The sequence below is a fragment of the Callithrix jacchus genome, chromosome 6 (genome assembly GCF_049354715.1).
Source record: "Callithrix jacchus isolate 240 chromosome 6, calJac240_pri, whole genome shotgun sequence".
In the NCBI taxonomy this organism is placed as follows: Eukaryota; Metazoa; Chordata; class Mammalia; order Primates; family Cebidae; genus Callithrix; species Callithrix jacchus.
The window spans coordinates 55,047,931-55,072,181 of NC_133507.1; the positions used below are offsets into that span (position 1 = coordinate 55,047,931).

General features: G+C 39.3%; 1 protein-coding gene across 1 annotated transcript in view; it reads left to right on the top strand.

Moving 5' to 3' along the window:
• The first annotated feature begins 2 nt into the window (after positions 1 to 2).
• The window catches only part of CIRSR (corepressor of RBPJ and splicing regulator), a 47,949-nt gene continuing 23,700 nt past the window's right edge, over positions 3 to 24,251 (top strand). The window contains 9 exon segments of the mRNA XM_078327382.1: positions 3 to 132; positions 13,645 to 13,739; positions 17,097 to 17,170; positions 18,047 to 18,057; positions 18,146 to 18,210; positions 18,599 to 18,647; positions 19,481 to 19,516; positions 19,518 to 19,563; positions 19,566 to 19,598. Of these exon segments, the coding sequence (XP_078183508.1) occupies positions 61 to 132; positions 13,645 to 13,739; positions 17,097 to 17,170; positions 18,047 to 18,057; positions 18,146 to 18,210; positions 18,599 to 18,647; positions 19,481 to 19,516; positions 19,518 to 19,563; positions 19,566 to 19,598 (481 nt within the window). The 5' untranslated portion in view covers positions 3 to 60.

The window sequence follows — 24,251 nt, forward strand, 5'->3', positions numbered from 1 at the left end:
CTGAGTTTGTTTACGTTCCCGACAGATCTAGCTGCTGCTTTCCCCAGCTCCAGCTCCAAGATGGGGAAATCCTTCGCCAACTTCATGTGCAAGAAGGACTTTCATCCTGCCTCCAAATCCAATATCAAAAAAGTGAGTAAAGAGACCAGGGGAGGGATCAGGCCCACAGGGACTGCCTTCTCAGAGGCTGCTGGAAGTGAAAGTGGTGATGTCTCTGAGGTCCCTAGGACAGCCCCCTCTTCTCAAGGCCTAAAGCCCTGGTGGTCTCGCCTTTTTTACTGAGTAACTCGCTTACGCAACGGGTCCTCAAAGTTTATTCTGCAACGGCGAGAAGTCCGGCGGCCTAGAGGATCTTTGTCGGCCGGAGTGTAACTCCATAATGTGTGGAGACTAATGTCAGAATTCCTCAGTACGTCCCTCAGCTGATTCTGGTTTTGTCTTCGGATCCCAGGGATCACGGCTTCTGAACTCTACTCTTGTGTACCGATAAGACGCCCCATTTATTTAAGATACATCTTAAAGAAATTCATGCAATAATCTAGCGTCTTTTTGATGACCTCGTTGAAGTTTAGTGTTTTACATAATTACAGGTCTAGCAGGTGCAGTAGTTTGGTGAATATTGTAGTAATGAAAAGCCGAAGAGTGAAGTAGAAAGAATCGGCTTTGGAGTCACACCTGGATTCTAGTTATTCGCGCAGTCACTTTTAGCCTTAAGTCCTTGCATAAAATATTTTAAATATCTGACCCTCAGTCTCCTAATCTGTAAAATAAGGATGATTGACTTGATTGTGAAGATTAAGTGAAATAGTGGAGATAAAGGATTTGAAACAATGTAGACACCTGTCAGTGTCCACTAGAGAGGAGGTGCTCAATAAAATGTTAATTGCCTCTACATAGAAACTTGTGAAAATAACTAAGCTTTTATTTGTTTTTAAAACGAGTTGAGGTGATGAGGTTTTGCTATATACTGACACTACTAGACCAGTGATTCTCAACTTTTTTTTCACCTTTACCTTCCTAAACAGCCTTATTAAACACTTTTTCTTGATCACTCCTCCATGAAATTTTAATAACACAGATATACCTTGAAAGCTCTTTGGTAATCAGCGAGCCTCATCTCTTCATTTTACAAATGAGGAAACAAATTTGCCAAGAGTTACACAACTAGTTAAATGTTGAACCAGAACTAGGATCTGGAACACCTGATTAAGTGCTTTTTCACTGCACCAATTTGTATTTGCGTTGTTGCAACTGTGGGAGGGAGAGGTTTCTTGTATTTGCTTGGCTCAAGTAACTTTTGACACCAAACACAGACATTTTTTTTCTCTGCATACTCAGGGTGTTAGCTATTACTATTTTTACAAGAATGAAGAGATTAGATGGAATTCAGGTGCTTGCTTATTTGCTGTTTATGTAAACAAATATACTTGAGAAAGCATAATTTTTTACTGGAACTTTTGACATTTAGCTTTATAAAATTCAATGAAGCATCTTTCTTACAAGAAAAAAGAAATCCACAGAGAATAACTTTAGCAAATCCACTATGAGAAATTCAGTAAAGCAATTACAGGCTTAGAACCCACATTCTTCTCATCCATGTAAAGTGTCATGTAAAATGTATGAAATACGGTTGGCCTCTTCGATCTGTTTTATACTTTTCCCAGAATAGAGGAGAAGAATGAAGTGTTTCTGATAGCAGACCTTTATAGATAAGTTAACACTTTATAGGGGGAGGGGGTAACCTAGCATTCTTTATTAACTAAGGATAGAGGAACTTTAAATGAAGATAAATAGAAAAAGAGCATAGGAGGAAACTTTTGGAAGTGATGAATATGTTTATAGTGTAGATTGTGGTGATGGTTTCACAGGGCTATACTTATCACCAAACTCAGGTTGTATACATTAAATATATACAGTTTTTTATGTGTCATACTCCAGTAAAGTTTTTTTTTTTAATAAAAGTGAAAGGAGTTTCATCAAAGAGTGCAAAAGAGTTCCACCATGAAATTTTTAAGGGCCAGGTGTGGTGGCTCATGCCTATAATCCCAACACTTTGGGAGGCCAGGAATTCAAGACCAGCATGGGCAACAAAATGAGACCCCATCTATATTTAAAAAGAAAGTTCTGATTGTAAAATTAGGCATGTTGGGTTTATTAAAGTCCAGTAGTTTCTTTTCTTTTCTTTTTTTTTTTTTTTCTTGTTTCTTATCAGTTTCCCAAGCTTACAAAAAGTCCGGTAGGTTTTAAGGTCTCATTTGTTCACCAAAAATAACAGCGAATGCTATATATCTGCTGGTCAATTGGTTATGTATTGTTATGCACTGCCTCAATCATTTATGCCACAGGATACACTGTTTTAGTTCAGTTCTTTTTTTTTCTTGACTTTGTTAATGAAGGCAACAGTTATTTACATTGTGGTCCAAGCTCCTTATTTGTCTTCTTGTAGACTGGCAAACAGTTTACAAACTTGCTATTGACAATAGTACCACCTTAAACTACTCCCTTTTTGTGAAACTCTCTCTTCCCCTAACTGTAATAATTACTCTCTTCTAGTTTTCCAGTTCTCTTATTAGACTGTCTTTTTCTATCAACTTCACTGGATCTTTATTCTTAGCCTCCTCCTAAAATAAAAGTATTCCCCAGAGTTTCATTCTTGACTGACTTCTTGCTTTATATGCTTTCCTCAAGCAATCACATCCAACTAGCCTTTTTTTTTTTTTGAGATGTAGTCTGGCTCTGTTGCCCAGGCTGGAGTGCAGTGATGCGATCTCAGCTCACTGCAACCTCTGCCTCCTGGGTTCAAGTGTTTCTCCTGCCTCAGCCTCCTGAGTAGCTGGGACTACAGGTGCACACCACCATGTCTGGCTAATTTTTGTATTTTTAGTAGAGACGGGGGTTTCACCATGTTGGTCAGGCTGGTCTTGAACTCCTGACCTCGTGATCCAGCCACCGCAGCCTCTCTCAAGTGCTGGGATTACAGGGGTGAGCCACCTCACTTTGGCCAGCCCATTTTAACTAGCTCGATTACTCATGACTCTCAAATATGCAGTCCCAGGTTTCTGTTTTTTAACTTTGACGTGGCTCAAGACAGCTATCTACTAGACATTTGCATCTTGATATCCTATAGGCACCTCAAACTGAACATATTTGAAGTAAAAGTATTTTACTCCAAATCTGCCCTTTTTATACTTGCTGTCTCATATGGGTGGAAATATAAATAGCAAAACAATTCTTCATCCTGTTTCCCAAACCAGAAGCTCAGGATTCATCCCTTTTCCAATCACTCCTTTATCTAGTCAATTACTGAATGCTATTGGTCTTAGCTTCCAAGTATCTCTTGAATCCATATCTTCTCTCTGTCACTACTGCTTGTGTCTTAGTGTAGACCTTCATCATCTTTCACCTAGATTGTTGCATTTTCTCAGTGCCTTCAATCTTGACTCCTCTCAAATCCGTTCACTACACAGCCATCAGAATAGTCATTTTTCATTTTAACAGCTCTGCTGAGGTAAATTCACATATCATACAATCACGCATGTGAAATGTACAATTCAGTGGTTTTTAAAATATATTCATGGCGTTGAGTAATCATTACCACAAACAATTTTAGAACTTTTTCATCACCCCGAAAAGAAACCTCCACTGAGCAAGGTGGCTGACACTTGTAATCCTAACACTTTGGGAGGCCAAGGCAGGTGAATCACTTGAGGTCAGGAGTTTGAGACAGCCTGGTCAGCATGGTGAAACCCCGTCTCTACTAAAAATACAAAAATTAGCCAAGTATGATGGTGAGCACTTGTAATCCCAGCTACTCAGGAGGCTGAGGCAGGAGAATTACTTGAACCCAGGAGGTGGAGTTTGCAGTGAGCCAAGATTGTGCCAGTGCACTCCAGCTTGAGTGACAGAGCAGGACTCCATCTCAAAAAAGAAAAAAGAACCCCCCCATACCTGTTACCAGTCACTCCCATTTTTCCTTAACTCTCCTCCCTCTCTCCAGCCCTAGCCAAGCACTAATCTACTTTCTGTTTGTGGATTTGCCTATTCTGGAAATTCATTTAAATGGAATCATGCTCCATTCCATGTGGTTTGGGAAAAACAAAGAAAAATAAATATAAATAAATGAATGGAATCATGCGATCTGTAATCTTTTGTGATTGGCTACTCTCACCATAAAGAGTAGAGTATTTGTTTTTTATTTACTTATTTATTTTAAGATGGAGTCTCACTCTGTAGGCAGGCTGGTGTGCAGTGGCACAATGTCAGCTCACTGCAACTTCTGACTCCCTCGTTCAAGCAATTCTTCTGTCAGCCACCTGAGTAGATGGTATTACAGGCACATGCCACCACACCAGCTAATTTTTATATTTTTGGTAGAGACAGTGTTGGCCAGGATGGTCTCCATCTCCTCACCTAGTGATTCGCTCACCTTGGCCTCCCAAAGTGCTGGGATTACAAGTGTGAGCCACTGTACCCAGCCACACCGTAATGTTTTTGAAGTTTACCCATGGTATGGCATGTATCAGTACTTTATTCCTTTTTATTGCTGAATAATATTCCATTGTATGGATGTAAGTTATTGCAATAGAATTGTCTTTTTTTTTTTAAAGCACAGACCTGATGATCTCTTTCAGCCCCATATTAAAATATTACAGGATTGAGTCCAAGTAATCTCACTCCATCTTCTTTCTCCTTCCACTCCTACTATTCTCTCACCTCAGATTTTTTTTTTTTTAAGACAGAGGCTCACTCCGTTGCCCAGGCTGGAGTGCAGTGGCACAGTCTTAGCTCACTGCAACCTCCACCTCCCGGGCTTAGGTAATTCTCCTGCCTCAGCTTCCTGAGTAGCTAGCATTACAGACATGCAGCACCACACCTGGCTAATTGTTGTATTGTTAGTAGAGATGGGGTTTCACCATGTTGGCCAGGCTGGTCTCGAACTCCTGACCTCAAGTGATTCACCTGCCTCGGCCCTCAATCAGATTTTATACCTTAGTAATATTGAACTACTTACATTCTATTTTACATCTTTGGGCCTCTGCCTGAGTTGTTCCCTCTGCCAGTAGTATCTTGCCCTGTTTTTTTCCCTTGGCAATGCCTTGATCTTTTTCAAAACCCTGCCAAATGTGTGTGAAATTACCTGTGTATTGAGTTCTTGTGGCAAATTTTGTAATAGTAAAATATTGGTAATTTCTTGAATGTCCATTCATACAGTAAGAGACTGCTTAAATAAATTATAAATTATGGTATAGTTCCACAGTAGAAAAATATGCAACTTTACCACTCAAAAGAAGAAAGTGTTTGTTTACTGATCTGGTAACAATCTTGTATTAGTCTGTTCTCATGCTGCTATGAAGAAATAACCTGAGACTGGGTAATCTATAAGGAAAGAAGTTTAATTGACTCAGTTCTGCAAGGCTGGGGAGGCCTCAGGAAACTTAAGATCATGGCAGAAAGGCAAACAAACATGTTCTCCTTCACATGGCAGCAGAAATGCCGAGTAAAAGGGGAAAAGCTCCTTTTTGATGGTTTTATTCATTAGATTTTGTGAGAACTCACTCGCTATCATGAAAACAGCATGGAGGTAACCACCCCTGTGATTCAGTTACCTCCCCCTGGCTCCCTCCCTTGACATGTGGGGATTATGGGAACTACAATTCAAGATGAGATTTGGGTGGGGACACAGCCAAACCATATCATTCCACCCCAGCCCCTTCCAGATCTCATGTCCTCACATTTCAAAACAAAATCATGCCCTTCCAAGAATCCCCTAGAGTCTTAACTCATTCCACCATTAACCCAAAGCTTTAAGTCTGAAGTCTCATCTGAGACAAGGCAAGTCCCTTCCACCTATGGTAAAATCAAAAGCAAGTTAATTACTTCCTGAATACAATAGGAGTACAGGCATTGGGTAAATACACCTGTTCCCAATGGGACAATTTGGAAAAAACGAAGGGGCCCTATGCAAGTCCGAAATCCAGTAGATCAGTCATTAAACCTTTAAGTTCCAAAATGATGATCTTTAACTTCATGTCTCACATCCAGGGTGTGCTGGTGCAAGAGGTAGACTCCCACAGCCTTGGGCAGCTCTGCCCCGTGGCTTTGCAGGGTACAGCCCACAAAATAGTAAAATATTGGTAATTTCTTGAATGTCCATTCATACAGTAAGAGACTGCTTAAATAAATTATAAATTGTGGTATAGTTCCACAGTAGAAAAATATGCAACTTTATTTTTTATTTATTTATTTTTTTTGTGGGGGGGAGGAAGGCAGAAAGGAAGGGAATAAGGACGGTAGGGAGGAAGGAAGGAAGGGAGGAAGCAGGGAGGGAGGGAGGGAGGGAAGGGAAGAAAGGAAATCAAGCAATGCAAGAGACATTGCCGACCTGGATCTAGAGGTTTACCAGTTGATTTCTTTTTTTTTTGAGAGAAGGAAAGAAAAAAAAAATAAGTAAAGGAGAGGAAGAAAGAGGAAGAGAAAGAGGGAGAGTAAATGGAAATATTGCTTTATTTTGAAAAACATTGGGTATTAATAATGGCCAATCAATGTTTCATTTAAACTAATGGGTAGGTGTGGTGTGGTATTGACAAGAATGTATATTTTGTGTATTTGAAGTGCAGAGCTCTATAAATATTTATTAAGTTTACTTGTTCCGGATCTGAGTTCGAGTCCTTGATATCCTTATTAATTTTCTGTCTCATTGAATCTAAGTCTCCTATCTGGGTGTTAGGATCGTTAGCTCTTGTTGTTGCATTGATCCTTTTACCACTATATCTTTGTTGCTTTAAAATCTATTTTATCCGATACAAGAATTGCAACTCCTGCTTTTTATTTATTTATTATTTATTTTTGCTCTCCATTTGGTTGGTAAATCTTTCTCCATCCCTTTGTTTTGAGTCTTTGTGTATCCTTGCATGTGAAACAGGTCTGGATGTAACATGCCATTGGGTTTTGGCTGTGTCTTTTGATTGGGAATTCAGTCAATTTAAATTTGGGGTTACTGCCATTTGATGTTGACTGGCTGTTTTATCCATTTGTTGGTGTAAATTCTTCTTTACGTTGGTGCTCTTTACTTTTTGGTGTATTTTTAGAAAGGCTAATACTGGTTGTTTCTTTCTGTGTGTAATGCTTCTTCCAGAAGCTCTTGTAAAGCAGGCCTGGTGGTAATAAAATCTCTGAGTTCTTGCTTGTTCATAAAAGATTTTATTTTTCCTTCAGTTGTGAAGCTTAGTTTGGCTGGATATGAAATTCTGGGCTGAAGGTTCTGTTCTTTGAGGATGTTGAATATTGGCCCCCACTCTCTTCTGGCCTGTAGAGTTTCTGCCGAGAGATCTGCTGTAAGTCTGATAGGCTTGCCTTTGTGGGTAATCTGACCTTTCTCTCTGGCTGCCCTTAGTATCCTCTCCTTCATTTCAACCCTGGTGAATCTAACGATTATGTGCCTTGGGGTTGCTCTTCTTGAGGAATATCTTTGTGGTGTTCTCTGTATTACCTGGGGTTGAATGTTGACCTGCTTTGCTAGTTTAGGAAAATTTTCCTGAATAATATCCTGAAGGGTATTTTCCAGCTTGGATTCATTCTCTCCATCGCATTCAGGTACACCCATCAAACGTAAATTTGGTCTTTTCACATAGTCCCACATTTCTTGGAGACTTTGCTCATTCCTTTTTATCCTTTTTTCTCTAATCTTTTCTTCATGTTTTATTTCATTAAGTTGGACTTTGACCTCTGATATCCCTTCTTCTGCTTGAACAATTCGAGTGTTTAAACCTGTGCATACTTCTCGGAGTTCCTGTATTGTATTCTTCAGTTCCATTAATTCACTCATACTCCTCTCTAAGTTGTCTGTTCTCAATAGGATTTCATCAAACCTTTTTTCAAAGTTCCTAGTTTCTTTACGTTGGGCTACAACATGTTCTTTTAACTCACCGAAGTTTGTTATTATCCATTCCTTGCAGAGTGATTCTGTCATCAGGATGCGCTCGTTCTCCATCAAGCCTTGTTCCATTGTTGATGTGGAACTGTGATCATCTTTAGAGGGAGAGGCATTCTGACTTTGAGTATTCTCAGCTTTTTTACGCTGGTTTCTTCCCGTCATTGTAAATTTATCCTCCTGTCGTCTTTGAAATTACCAACTTTCAGATTAGGTCTCTTGAGTGGACGTCCAGGTTGTTAGTTCCCAGGGCCAGAGCAGCGGCGTTAAAACTGATGGTGCTTTTCTGCCCAGGATTCTCCTGTCGGGCTTCCTTCTTGTTTCCGTAGTAGGCGACTCTACCTTCCCGGGGCTCCAAACCTCGGTCAGAAGGGGAACCGGTCCCGTTTACTCTGGGCTGAGCGCTGCCGCGTCGAGGTGCTGGCGGAACCGCTGCGCCGACCATGAGAGTCGCGCTGGCGACTCGTGTGTTTCCACCACTGGGGGATCTTCTGCTCCGTGAGCGACCAGACTTTGTCTGAAAGTGTGGCGTCCTCTAGTTCTCCGCGCCTTCCCTGAGAGCTGCAATCCCGGGATGTTAGAGATCGGCCATCTTGGATCATTCCAAATAGCAACTTTAATATGGATGCTTTCATGGGCTGGTGTTGAGTGTCTGTGGCTTTTCCAAGCACACAGAGCAAGCTGTTGGTGGATCTGTCACGCTGGGGTCTAGAGGACAGTGGCCCTCTTCTCACAGCTCCACTAGGCAGTACCTCAGTAGGGACTCTGTGTGGGAGCTCCGACCCCACATTTTCCCTTCCACACTGCCCTAATAGAGTTTCTCCATGAGGGCCTCACCTCTACAGCAAACTTCTGCATGGACATCCAGTTGTTTCTGTATATCTTCTGAAATCTAGGCAGAGGTTCACAAGCCTCAATTCTTGCCTTCTGCGTACCTGCAGGCCCAACATAACATGGAAGCTGCCAAGGTTTGGGGTTTGCACTCTGAAACAATGCTCTGAGCTGTACATTCGTCCTTTTTAGCAATAGCTGGAGCAGCTGGAATGCAGGGCACCAAGTTCCAAGGCTGTACACAGCAGGTGGGGGGCTAGACCCAGCCCAGGAAACCATTTTTTCCCTACTCCTAGGCCTCCAGGCCTTTGATGGGAGGGGCTGCTGCGAAGGTCTCTGACATACCCTGGAGACATTTTCTCTGTTGTCTTGGTGATTAACATTTGGCTTCTCATTTATGCAATTTTTTGCAGCTAGCTGGAATTTCACCCCAGAAAATAGGGTTTTCTTTTCTGTTGCATTGTCGGGGTGCAGAATTTCGAGACTTTTATGCTCTGCTTCCTCTTGAATGCTTTACTGCTTATAAATTTCTTCTGCCAGATACCTTACATCATCTCTCTCTAGTTCAAAGTTCCACAGATATCTGGGGCAGGGGCAAAATGTTGCCAGTCTCTTTGCATAGCAAGAGTGACTTTTACTCCACTTCTCAAAAAGATTCTCCATCTCCATCTGAGACCATCTCATCCTTGACTCCATTTTCCATATCACTATCAGCTTTTTGGTTAAAGCCATTAAACAAGTCTCTAGGAAATTCCAAGCTTTCCCACATTTTCCTGTTTTCTGAGCCTTCCAGTTCTCTAGGAAGTTCCAGACTTTTCCACATTTTCCTGTCTGCTCAGTCCTCTAAACTGTTCTAACCTCTGCCTGTTACCCAGTTCTAAAATTACTTCTACATTTTCAGATATCCTTTTAGCAGCACTCCACTCTACCCATACCAATTTACTGTATTAGTCCATTCTCACACTGCTATGAAGAAATACCCAAGACTCTAATTTATAAAGGAAAGAGGTTTAATTGACTCACAGTTCCACAGGGATAGGGAGGCCTCAGGAAACTTAAAATCATGGCAGAAGTGGAGTAAACACATCTTTCTTTGCATGGCAGTAGCAAGGAGAAGTGCTGAGCAAAAAGGGGAAAAACCCTTATAAAACCATCAGATCTTGTGAGAACTCACTCAGTGTCATGAGAACAGCATGTAGGTAACTGCCGCCATGATTCAATTACATCCCACTAGGTCCCTCCCATGACACATGGGGATTATGGGAACTGATTCAAGATGAGATTTGGGTGGGGACACAGCCAAACCATATCAGATCTCCATGGTATATAATTTTATACATGTTTTTTTTTTGTGTGTGTGTGTGTGTGTGTGTGTGTGTTTGCATAAAGTATGTTACCATTTATTTATTTATTTATTTATTTTTTTTTTTGAGACGGAGTTTTGCTCTTGTTACCCAGGCTGGAGTGCAATGGCGCGATCTCGGCTCACCGCAACCTCCACCTCCTGGGTTCAGGCAATTCTCCTGCCTCAGCCTCCCGAGTAGCTGGGATTACACCACCGTGCCCAGCTAATTTTTTGTATTTTTAGTAGAGACGGGGTTTCACCATGTTGACCAGGATGGTCTCGATCTCTCGACCTCGTGATCCACCCGTCTCGGCCTCCCAAAGTGCTGGGATTACAGGCTTGAGCCACCATGCCCGGCCTACCATTTATATAAGAAGAATTGTGTATGTTATTTTGTATATATATGCATTAGAATGTCTTGGAAGGATGTATAATATATCCTTGGAAGAATAATATTAAATTTAAATTTAATATTTATAGGTAGTCAATGTTATACATGTATACAATAATATACATAGGTAGGCAATGTTATACAATATTTAAATATTAAATATAACTTTCAAAAACCAAAACTTGCTATAAAGCATTCTGTGGGCTGGGCGTGGTGGCTCATGCCTCTAATCCCAGCACTTTGGGAGGCCAAGGTGCGCGGATTGCCTGAGATCAGGAATTCAAAACCAGCCAGGTCAACATGGCAAAACCCCCTCTCTACTAAAAGTACAAAAAAAAAAAATTGGTCTGGTGTGGTGGCGGACACCTGTAATCCCGGCTACTCGGGTAGTTTAGGCAGGAAAATCACTTGAACCTGGAAGGCGGAGGTTGCACTGAGCCAAGATCATACCATTACACTCCAGCCTGGGCAACAAGAATGAAACTTCATCTCGGAAAAAAAAAATAAAGTAAACATTCTATGATAGCAACCTTCCTCTTTGCTTTCCGAAGTTAATCACTGACATGTACTATTTCTTTATCTGGTACTGTTGCTCAGATATCAAACTTCATTGCTATTTATTTTCACAACTTTTATCTCTTTTATTATGAAATAGTTTAAACATGTAGACAAATAAGTAATTTTCTATTAGCAGATTCTGAGCATCTGAAAGCAGGAGTATGTTTTATTATTTCTTATTCCAGACCATGATAAGTTCTCAATATTTAAGCTCAAGCAATTGACACTAGTGAGATAACTTTGTAAAAAAAAATTTTTTTTTGAGGCGGGGTCTGGTTCTGTCACACATGCTGGAGTGCAGTGGCGCAATCTCGGCTCACTTCAACCTCCGCCTCCTGAGTTCAAGCGATTCTCCTGCCTCGTCCTCCCGAGTAGCTTGGACTATAGGCACGCACCACCATGCCCAACTAATTTTTGTATTTTTAGTAGAGACAGGGTTTCGCCATGTTGGCCAGGCTGGTCTTGAATTCCTGACCTCAAGTGATCTTCCTTCCTCAGCCTTCCAAAGTACTGGGATTACAGATGTGACCCACCGTGCCCAGCTATAACTTCATAAAATCTAAAGCTTTAAATAAATGGTAGTTATTTTTGTTAGAAGTGATATGTTATTCTACGACGCAGTGAAGCCTTACAGTTCTCTGTTGCATTGTTTACATTTTGGGCTTCAGTGAAAAATCCAAATATGTGCCTTTTACTGCCTATCCCAAGTGTAGATTTTTCTTCCACTAACATTGCAGTGGAAGAAATGTTCAAAAACTTACTCCAAAAGTAATTTTAGGTACATTCTGTTTCTAACATGTTCTATTCATACCTGTTTTTGCTTTTATCTCCATATTAATCCTCTTATTCACATCTCAGACTGTCCCCATAGACCCTTCCTGTCTCAGTGCTTCTTTTAAAATGCTATTAAATACCCTTGTTTTACTTCTAAAATTGAATAATGGCAGCCTTGTTCTACACCCTCCTTACCATACTTACCTGCCCCCAACCCACAGGTAATAATTATAAAATCTCAGTGTTAAGTGTTTGTTCTCAAATTTACCCTTTTAAAACTTAGCATGTTTGAAGAGAAAGGTTTGACTTGCTTTTGTTGAATAGTTGTCAAACACTTTGTCCTTTATTCTAAAGGTGGAAGGGAGGTATTAATACCTTTTAAACCTGGAAGTAACGTGATTAAATATCTTTGCATGGCCAGGCATAGTGACTCACACCTGTAATCACAGCACTTTGGGAGGCTGAGGCTGGAGGATCACCTGAGCCTAGAAGTTCAAGACCAGCCTGAGCAACATAGTGAGACCCTGTCTCTACGAAGAATTTAAAAATTAGTTGGGCATGGTGGTGCACACCTGTAGTCCCAGCTACTTGACAGATTGAGGCAGGAAGATTGCTTGAATCCATCCATCCTGGGCAATAGAGCGAGACCCTATTTCAAATACACACACACCCACACACACACACACACACACTCACTCACTCACTCTCTCTCTCTCTCTCTCGCATAACTTATGTGGGCTTTCTATCTTCACCACTTTTATAATTTGAGAATTTCACATAGGGGCACATTTAGCCTATGGTGTTCATGTCCCTGAGCAACTGTAGAACATCTGATACACTTGTGTTTTGTTTTTTTCTCATCTCTTCCCTTTTTTCTGCAGCTACCTTTATTTCCTTTCTCTTTTTTCCCCTCCTTCTCTCTTAGGGTGTCAATGACACCCAATGCTGTCTGTGGCCATTACTTAACCCTGCTAAGTTACCTAGGCTACACATAATCTGCATAGAGAGATGCTTGTTCTGTTCTCTGAAGTAACATAGGGACCGAATGCAGTAAGTTATTATACCAAACCTGCTTGGAGTGGTTCTCAAGTTTGTCATTTTAGCCTAGAAGTCTATTTTGAGTGGTTGGATTTAAGAACTTATATCAGCACTTTGGGAGGCCAAGGCGGGCAGATCACTTGAGGCCAAGAGTTCAAGACCAGCCTGGCCAACTTGGCAAAACCCCATCTCTACCAAAACTACAAAAATCAGCTGGGTGCAGTGGCGCATGCTTGTAACCCTGGCTACTTGGGAGACTGAGGCAGGAGAATTGCTTAAACCCAGGAAACAGAGGCTGCAGTGAGCTGAGATGATGCCATTGCATTCCATGATAGCCAGACTCTGTCAAAAAGAAAAAAAACTCCTATCAAGGCACTTCAGATTTTTCAGGTTTGTGATGATATAATTATGGCTAAATTGGATTATGTTGTAAACTTTCAGCCAACCTGGTCCAGCCCTTGGCCTGTGGGTCATGTGGCCCAGGATGGCTTTAAATGCAGCCCAACACAAATTTGTAAACTTCCTTAAAACATTGTGAGATTTTTTTTTTTGGCCCTTTCTTTTCTTTTCTTTTTTTCAGCTCATTGGCTATCATTATTGTTAGTTTATTTTGTGTGGCCCAGGACAATTATTCTTCTTCTACTGTGGCCCAGAGAAGCCAAAAGACTAGACACCCGTGCTTTAAACAATTGCATTTTACATTTTATTACAAGAAAAGCAAGGTTTGTTTAACTTAAATCCAACAATTTAATTTATAATTTTACTTAATTAATCTAGGTATGGATGGCAGAACAGAAAATATCATACGATAAGAAGAAACAAGAAGAATTAATGCAGCAATATCTTAAAGAACAAGAATCATATGATAATAGGTAAGAAATTCTATGCCAGTATTTCTAGAATTATCAATTTAATGAGAATCATTTTCTACTGAATAATATATTAAGTCAGGTTTTGGAATCGAATGCCCAGTTATAGGATTCATTTCTTTCCCTGAGGGCTATCTCTTTTACTCTCATACCTGTAGATGGCCTCTTTTTCCAGCTTTATCATGATTCATGTAAAATACAGATTCATGTGACTCATATACAGTCTTTGAGCAAGTCTCAAACTAGGCAAAGCTTAGAAGAACAATAAATGTACACACTTGAACTGCTGAGACCTCTTAGAAACTTATTTCTTTAACACACTCAAATGAAAAGATACCTAGGACACCTTCAAGAAGAAAAGTAAAGTGACTATTTGACATGCATGTCATTGTTCTGTTAAAAGCTGTATCGTGGCTAGAGTATTTCATTGGTGTCTTCTAACATGGTACCTGCCTTTAGCTAGTGTTTGTATATGCAGATCTAACACTGAAGCTGATATCTCTTGGTTAAGCAATTGAATAATGGTGTTTTGGTAAATTTTTCATAAAGTTCAATTTTTAATCAAAATGTGGAATTTAGCAAAGTAATACTAGACTATTACTATTTAAAATATAGTATATTGAGAGGAAAATTAAAGAAATAAAAGTTGAGTAGCCTTCTTACTAATTTTATTTAATCTTGTTAACTTTTGTTGATACCTACTCTATGCATGACGTTAAGTGGTAGTATAGGGACCTGTAAAAGTGTGTAAAGCGTAATCTCTCTACCCTTAGGAAACCTTAGTAAGAGATACATACATATAGTTCAAAGCCAAATATAATAACTGATATATTAAAACCACACACTGCTTTTAAAAATACAGTATGTGGCCGGGCACGGTGGCTCACGCCTATAATCCCAGCACTTTGGGAGGCCGAGGCGGGTGGATCACGAGGTCAAGAGATCGAGACCATCCTGGTCAACAAGGTGAAACCCCGTCTCTACTAAAAAATACAAAAATTAGCTGGGCATGGTGGTGGGCGCCTGTAGTCCCAGCTACTTGGCAGGCTGAGGCAGGAGAATTGCTTGAACCCAGAAGGCAGAGGTTGCGGTGAGCCGAGATTGTGCCATTGCCCTCCAGTCTGGGTAACAACAGTGAAACTCTGTCTCAAAAAAAAATACAGTATGTTAGTGTAGGAAAGAATAATTCCAGTTAGGATAACAAGGAAAACTTTATGCAAGAGGTGACATTAAAGCTGAAATCTGAAGAATGATAAGGATTTAGATAGGTGGTTCTCAACTGAGCACCATTTTTTGCAACCCTTGCCCAGGGGACATGTGGCAATGTTTGGAGACACTGTTTTGACAATGTTTTGATTGTCACAACTGCGGACTGGGGTACTATTAGCTTCTAGTGGGTGGAGGTGCTAGATGCTGCAAAACAGCCTATAATGCACAGGACCGCTCCACACAGCAAAGAACCCCTCAGTCCAAAATGTCAATAGCATCACTGTTTTAAAGCCCTAATTTATATATATTAATAGTAAAAACATATTAAACAGCACTGTGGGAAAAGAGAAGGTATTCAGGAAACAGTTGTTGAGTTAGAGGGATAAAAACAGAGTGGAGGTGGAAAACTGGGTTTGAAACAGATCATGGTGTTCATGTTTATTCTTTATCTTAAAAAAAAGTTACTGTTTTCCCTTTGTAATTAATTAACATTTGAAGCCCTGCAAATACTATTTCTCCTTGGACTTTTGCCGAATTTTGGTATTCATCAGTAGATACTGCCTGCGTCAATTATTTATTTATGTGGTGTTCTAATGGTGATTTTCTGTTTCTGTCATTTTCTCTACATTTCTTAATTTGAATTCCTCTTTAAGGAAGAATTTCCCTTATCTAGTTATTATTTGTTTTCTATCAATATAAACTCATCGATATTTCTTTGGATTGTAATCTAATATTATTGTTACTTATTTTCTGCACGACAGAAATCACATTCTTTATCGTTCTAACACTTAAAGTTCCCTGTTTGAGCTCTGTTTAAAAAAGGGTATGCTAAGCTGTTTAGAAAAAAAAGCTCTGTAACAAATGGAAAGACTGGTTGAGTCAAAGTTTTAATTCACAAGATCCAAGTAAAAATAATAAGGCGGCTAAAGAGTGAATATAATGTCTCCTTATATTTGGAAAAGATAATCACAAAGGACATATGACATGATTATAATTCCTCTCCTTATATCCACTGTATTCTGTAAAGAACTATTAAAAAAAAAAAGCAAAAGGCCACAGGGATCTACATCCCTACAATAGAGTGGTATTCAGCTATGAAAGGCTGAAGTAGTGATATATGCAATACCGTGGGTCAACTTCAAAAACATTACGCTATGTGAAAGAAGCCAGTCACAAAAGACCACATGACGTATGATCTAATTTATAGGACATGTCCAGAATAGGCAAATCTACAGAGACAGCAAGTAGATTAGTGGCTACTCTGAGCTGAGAGGTAGAAGGTGGGAGGACAAGGCGATGGAATGAGAAGTGACTGCTATCGGGTAGAAGATTTCTTTTTTGGATAATGTAAATGTTCTGAAATTAGATTACAGTGATGTCTCCAAAAGTCTAAATATACTTAAAAACAACATATACTTTAAACATGTGTATATATACAGTTATATATGGCTGTATATATACACCTGTTTAAAGTGTATGTTATACACCTGTTTAAAGCATTTAAAGTGTATAATATAAGATATATACTTTAATTTATATTAAATTAACATCATTAAAATATCAAAATCCTGGCCGGGTGTGGTGGCTCACTCCTGAAATTCCAGCACTTTGGAAGGCAAATCATGAGGTCAAGACATCGAGACTATCCTGGCCAACATGGTGAAACCCCATCTCTACTAAAAATACAAAAATTAGCTGGGTGTGGTGGCGTGCACCTGTAGCTCCAGCTACTCAGGAAGCTGAGGTGAGAATCGCTTGAACCTGGGAGGCAGAGGTTGCAGTAAGCTGAGATCACACCACTGCACTCCACTCCAGCCTGGCGACAGAGTAAGACTTGGTCTCAAAAAAAAAAAGGAAAATCCTGCAAGAAAAATGACCATGCCATTTTTTTCTTTTTTTGTTGGGATGGCCAGGATCTCTCAGGTAGTAAGAAAGTCTCAGAGTTTATAACCAGTTACTAAAGAAGCAGCACTGTTTGATTTCCATTCAGATATTTCAGATGTAATCTAGTCAGTAGAGTAAAGTTTTAGAACTCTGTTTCTAACAAAAATATTTTATCTTAATTCCCTTAGGTTTTTTGGTGGGGAGTGGATTAGCCTGTGATATTTTTTGTCCTACATGCAATTATTAACTTTGTCTTGTTGCACTTAGATTGCTTATGGGAGATGAACGTGTAAAGAATGGCCTTAATTTCATGTATGAAGCCCCACCAGGAGCCAAGAAAGGTACATATCTCTTCCCTTTCCTTTTCTTTTTTTTCTTTTTTTTTTTTTTTTGAGATGCTGTCTCGCCCTGTCACTGAGGCTAGAGTACAATGGCACAATCTCGGCTCACTGCAACCTCTGCCTCCCAGGTTCAAGCAATTCTCCTGCCTCAGCCTCTCGAGTAGCTGGGTTTACAGGCACACACCACCTCATCTGGCTAATTTTTTGTATCTTTAGTAGAAACAGGGTTTTACCATATTGGTCAGGCTGCTCTTGAACTCCTGACCTCAAGAGAGCTACCCACCTTGGCCTCCCAAAGTGCTGGGATTACAGGCTTGAGCCACGGTGCCCAGCCTCCTTCCTTTTAAGTCTTTGATGTGTTTGCAGCTAAAGATTGAAAACTATGACAGATATTTTTTTTAAGTTGCTATTTATCTTTTAAAATTGCTGTTATCCTGTGAAGATAATAAAAACTATAATCATACAACACAATAAATACTAAAAAATATCTTTCTAATCTGGTAATATTTCATAATGTGCCCTTTGAGGAGGAAGAAAGCCTTCATGTCCAAAGTACGTTTATTCTTTCATAATTTACATATATATAGTTCTTCTTACTATTTAATATTTTGTAAATTAAAAAACATAATATTCACTGTCAATGCACAGAAAAAGTTTAAAAACTAGGAACTAACATGCTTATTAAGTACTATCTCTTACTTTGTATTTTATCCTGCAATGGTCTAAATTTTTATCTTGTGAAAGAAGAAAAAAAGTAAAACCAATGAACTCTTTTGACAATTACGTAATATATCATAGTGTATACAGTAGACTTTTGTGTTGACATTTTTAACTTGTTATACCTTTTTTCTTCCATATTTTTGATATGCAATCAAGAAAATAAAGAGGTAAAGGACTATTTTCTTTTTCTGAATTTACTTGCAATTCATTGTATTTTATGGAAAAGTTAAAAGAATTTTCAATGAATGTTTTTAGAAAGAAGAAACAGAGGGAGAGACTGAATACAAATTTGAATGGCAGAAAGGAGCCCCACGAGAAAAGTAAGGACTGGTTTACTTTTAAGACAAGATATGTATCATTAAATTTGTATTTACCTGATATCCCATCTTATGTTGCTTTTTCAATCATTAGAGGAGGCAACTGATGTGAAAAGTTATTCTTAACGATTTTAATTAGCTGTCTTATTCAACTAATCTGCTTGATAGTAGTCTTTTATATACTTTTTCATGTTTTTAAAATCACAAATTATCAGACTAGACACATAATAACTAAATGGTGTTTTGAAACAGTAAATTTTATAGTTCTAAATGTTTACTGAAGTAATATATTTTGTAATGTTCTTAGAACTATAAAATTATTTTTCTGATTAACTGCTCTTCAGTATTTTAAATTATTCTTAATATTGTGCTTGTACATTTCCTCTAATAGATATGCCAAAGATGACATGAACATCAGAGATCAGCCCTTTGGTATTCAGGCAAGTGACATATATTTTACACTGTAAGAATAATTTTTTTTAATAAATATGTCTTTATATTGATGCCTAAAAGGTGTGTAAGCTGAAAAGGGGCACTATGGTTTTGATTTGTATCAGAAAATATAAGGAATAGAGGAGAAAACATTAAATGTAGTAGACTGATAAAAGATACGAATCAAGCTTTTAGAGTGAGAGCTACAATGATATTGGTCTCTTCAGTTTTCTAAAAATTTGGAGAATTAGCTCAAGGTTAAGAAAAGATTTAAATCTATTATTGGTTTAGAATCAGACAGACTATCAGCAGAGGGCAAATTCTTGTGGTAAAGAAAGTTTTATTGGAACACTGCTTTGCCTATTCATTTACTTACTGGCTACGCCTGCTTTCCTATTACAGCAGCAGAATTCAGTAGTTATAAAAGACAACATCTGTCCCAAAAAGCCTAAAATATTTACTATATTTAGACCTTTAAAGAAAATATTTACCAGCTCCTAGTTTAGAAATTCGAAACTTACTAAAATTAGAGAATTTAAGCTTAAATTCTTCACATAATGACCTAATTCTTTTTGGTATTTTGCCATTTCTTTTTGAATGACATTATATTGCCACCAAGCAAAAGGCAATAAGAAATGGGATTCAGCTTGCTTCTAGGCAAAATTTATAGTGAAAGATTTTAGTCTTTGTATTAAATTACCAAATATAGTTACAGAGTCTCTTTCCCTGGAGATCTTTGAAAAACGTAATTTTAGCTTAAATTCTATCAAGGAATAGGAATTTCAACATTGGTTAGATTCTTACTATTTTAGTAACCAAAATAACATTCATTATTTCTCAGGTTCGAAATGTGAGGTGCATTAAATGTCACAAATGGGGTCATGTTAACACAGATCGAGAGTGTCCTTTGTTTGGTCTTTCTGGAATCAACGCAAGTTCGGTTGCCACTGATGGCTCAGGTAGGCACTAGACATGACTTGTTTTTGGGAGAGGACAAACAAGGACAGATTAAACAACATTTTTCTTTAGTCTTTCTGGGTATTGTTTTATGAGGGTTTGTGTGTGTGGTTTTTTTCTTTTTGTTTTTTCTTTTTTTGGACTAAGACCATTCCCAAAATATGATTAATGGGAAACTGATGTTGAATTGAAATGCTGTGTAATAGGATTAAGTTTAATTTTTCCAGCCAAAGGCCCTGTGAACTAAGTTTTGAGGTAAAATACATTAAACATAGTTGATCAGGTTAGTAGCCTAAAAATGGAAGAAAAATGGTATTTTCTCCTATTCATGCCCTCCTGAATTATAAAACTAGACTGGACTGAAAGCCTCAGCAGCCGTCTCTTTTTAGTACAGAGATAAAAACAAGGTGAGTATGCTCAAATTGTTTTTGACTTAAAGTTACTTACTGTCCTGCCTATTACTGTCTACTTCAGAAAATTGGTCTAATTTGGTTTAGATCATTTTGGTTCTTTTTGTAAAAAGATACTAAACTGAGAAGTTTTAACTTAGATTTATCAGTGCCTTGTTAGTATATTATTGAAACAGGCACAATAATCCAACCCTAATTTGTAATAGATCATGATAGAAATAATTTGCTTAATACTATAACCGTAAGTTAGTCCTTTTACTTTTATGAACTTCAGCTCCTTATTTTAAAATAAGGATGATAGTACTTGGAGATTTGCTGCATTTTTAAAGCAGCTACAGAACCCTTTTTTTTGTTTGTTTGTTTGTTTTTAAAGAAATCTTACATGAAACCTCAGTATAAGAACATACAAAAGCAGGACTGCTCTATTAAAGCTCTGGGCATGAAAGCCCTGTCCTCTCAGGCCACCAACACCTGTGATGCACCTCCTTAGACTCCCTTTGGATCTCATAGCTGCCTCAATCTGAGCCCAGGGTTCACTCTCAATCAGCATACGATCTTTAGCCTCTATTCTATAGCTAGAGCTCCTGCTTCTTTCCAGCAAGCCGATATAGCATTCAAAGTGCCAGTTCTCCTATTAGGAGTTTAGGAATTTGCTGAATGATAAGTTTGTCTGTTTTTTTTTTTTTTTTTTTTTGAGGTGGTGTCTCACTCTGTTGCCTAGGCTGGAGTGCAGTGGCACAATCTCGGCTCGCTGCAACCTCTGCTTCTTGGGTTCAAGCGATTGACCTGCCTCAGCCTCCCAAGCAGCTGAGTTTATAGGCACACACCACCACACTGGCTAATTTTTATACTTTTAGTAGAGACAGGGTTTTGTCATGTTGCCTAGGCTGGTCTTGAACTCCTGAGCTCAAAGTGATCTGCCTGCCTTGGCCTCCCAAAGTGCTGGGATTACAGGCATGACAAAAACCTTTTTCTTTTTTTGTAAGGTGGGGACAGAGTCTTGTTCTGTTGCCCTAGTGGAGTGCCATGGCCCAATATCGGCTTACTGCAACCTCAACCTTCAACTCTCAGGTTCAAGCGATTCTTCTGCCTTAGCCTCCCACGTAGCTGAGATTATGGGCACCTACCACCACATTCGGCTAATTTCCTATATTTTTAGTAGAGAGGGGGTTTCACCATGTTGGCCAGGCTGGTCTGGAACTCTTGAGCTCAGGTAATCCATCTGCCTCAGCCTCCCAAAGTGGTAGGATTGTAGGTGTGAGCCACTGTGCTCAGCCCTTTTTTTTTTTTTTTTTTTTGAGGCAAGGTCTGGTTCTGTCACCCAAGCTGGAGTGCAGTGGCGCAATCTCAGCTCACTGCAACCTCCAACTCCCAGGCTCAAGCTATCTTCCCACCTCAGCCCCTGAGTAGCTAGCTGAGACTATAGACACACACCACCATGCCAGGCTAGTTTTTGTATTTGTTAACAGAGATAGGGTTTCACCATGTTGCCCAGGCTGGTCTCAAACTGCTGGGCCTGCCTCAGCCTCCCAAAGTGGTGGGATTACAGACAGGAGCCACTAGGCCTGGCAAGTAACCCCGTTTTAAATAGAAGGAAACTATTTGTTCAGTTGAAGTAGAAGGAAATTATTTGCTCAGTATTGTCAGGTGAGACAGTAACGATATGGACTTAAGTCTGGCGATCTCTGACAAAAGAACATCCCACTGATACCACAGTACAGGTACCCTTAAAAGTTTGTATACCTAATACCGTCTCCTCCCTTGCCCCCAGCTAATGAGTAGAAGAAGGGAGAAAGGCCTCAAAGGAAATAAAGCCCCAAAGAAAATGGAGTAGCATATATTATGTACTGAAAACCCATTTTCAGAAATACAAATATTTTGTGTTTCAGAAGTACAAATTGTATTTCTGAAAATGGGTTTTCAGTACATATTTGTACTTCTGAATATGTTTGTACATTATTTCAGAAATGTACTGAAATATTTCAGTAAGTACAGACATATTCAGAAGTACAAATATAAGTACAAACATATTCAGAAGTACAAATATTTCAGAAATGTACCGAAATATTTCTGACCCTTTTTTTTAGTCGCAGGGATTTGTTGTTATATCTGAAAAGTATAACCTGTTTTCTGGAAGTGGTGGCATCTTTCTCATCTTTTCCTTCACTCTAACCTTGTAGTGCCCCTACAACCGCATGACTTGTGAGTTGACTTGGGTCAGGCGGAAGTAATAGTGACCTTTATGCCTCAACCTTGTCTTACTCTGATCCTGAGTACATAGACTCCAGACTTAGTGCTTTCTTTTAATAATCAGTAGACTTGATTTCTCTTGAGTCTGTGTTAGAAAGTTGGCTAAAAATCAAAAGAACTTGTGCTAACTGAATAGTCAACCTGTAGAGTACTGGAAACAGTAAAACCTCACAAAAGCATGCCCACAATTATGTGAATTCAGATATAATAAAGCTGGTTATTATTGGCTCTTCTCCAGCCACCTTATAATAACTCAGTCACTCAATTTATACAATTGACAGTTTTAGACCCCTCTTACGCTGGGGTTTTACTGTAGTACTATTCCTTAGTAAAATGAACTTTTTCAGAATCAAGGGAATGAACTAGAAAAAAATATTCAATCATTTGGTTCCTATCAAGTTTTAACATATATGAACCAGACTTGTGAAGTCTACTTATTAGTAATTCTTTTTCTCTAAATGAATTGAGCAGCTGGGTGGGAGAGGATGAAAAGCATTACCTTTGTGAAAATAGTATGGTTTCTCTGCATGAGGCTGATACCCCTAATATATACAATGTTCTTTCAGGGCTGGGCACGGTGGCTCATGCCTGTAATCCCAGCACATTGAAAGGCCAAGGCAGGAGGATTGCTTGTGCCCAGGAGTCCAGGACAGCCTGGGCAACATGATAAAACTCTGTCTCTACAAAAAATACAAAAAAAATTAGCTGGGCTTGGTGATCTGCACCTGTAGTCCCAGCTTGTCAAGAGGCTGAGGCAGGAGGATCGTTTGAGTACAGGAGGTTGAGGCCGCAGTGAGCCAGGTTTGCACCACTGTGCTCCAGCCCTGGTGACAAAGTCAGACTCTGTCTCCAAAACGAAAATGTTCTTTCAAGTCAGTATGAGGAAGATGAACAAACAAACATGAAGGAGCAAAGAACATAAAGACGGTTTACAAAAGGAGGAATTCAAATGACCATTAAACATATGAAAATATTTTCAACAACATGAATAACAAAGAAATGAAAACTAAAACAATATATTACCTTTTTGCCTGTAAAACTTGGTAAAGATTTTTAAAAGGTATCCATCCAGTATGGCACAAGTGTGGTAAAGTGAACATTTTATTTGTTTATTTGTTTATTTATTTGAGAGAGTGTGTTATCCTCTTTCCAAGACTTGAGGGCAGTAACATGGGTCTCGCCTCACTGCAACCTCTGCCTCCCAGGCTCAAGCAATCCTCCCACCTCAGCCTCCTGAGTAGCTGAGACTACAGGCATAAGCCACCATGCCCAGCTAATTTTTGTACTTTTTGTAGAGATGGGGTTTCACCATCTTGCCCAGGCTGGTCTTGAACTCCTGACCTCATGATCCACCAGCTTCAGCCTCCCAAAGTGCTGGGATTACAGGTGTGAGCCACTGTGCCCAGCCTACATGAACATTTGAATCCTCTCCATAAATTAAAGCAACCTTTCTAGAGGGTTTATATATTTGCTGATATATATCAAAAGCCTGAAAAACATGCATACCTTTTTAGAAATTTGCCTTCCAGTAATTTATAATAAAAATGTGATAAGCTGGCTGGGCGCGGTGGCTCATGCCTGTAATCCCAGCACTTTGGGAGGCCGAGGCGGGTGGATCACGAGGTCAAGAGATTGAGACCATCCTGGTCAACATGGTGAAACCCCGTCTCTACTAAAAATACAAAAAAAAATTAGCTGGGCATGGTGGTGCGTGCCTGTAATCCCAGCTACTCAGGAGGCTGAGGCAGGAGAATTGCCTGAACCCAGGAGGCGGAGGTTGCCGTGAGCCGAGATTGCACCATTGCACTCTAGCCTAGGTAACAAGAGCAAAACACCATCTCAAAAAAAAAAAATGTGATAAGCCAGATTTTCTAAGATTTATAGTAGTGAAAGATTGGCAACAACCCTAAATGTTCATCAGTAGTTGGTAAGATAAACATATTTATTCAGTCATCATTTATGGAGCACTTTTTCTGTGCCAGGCCTTGTTCTAGG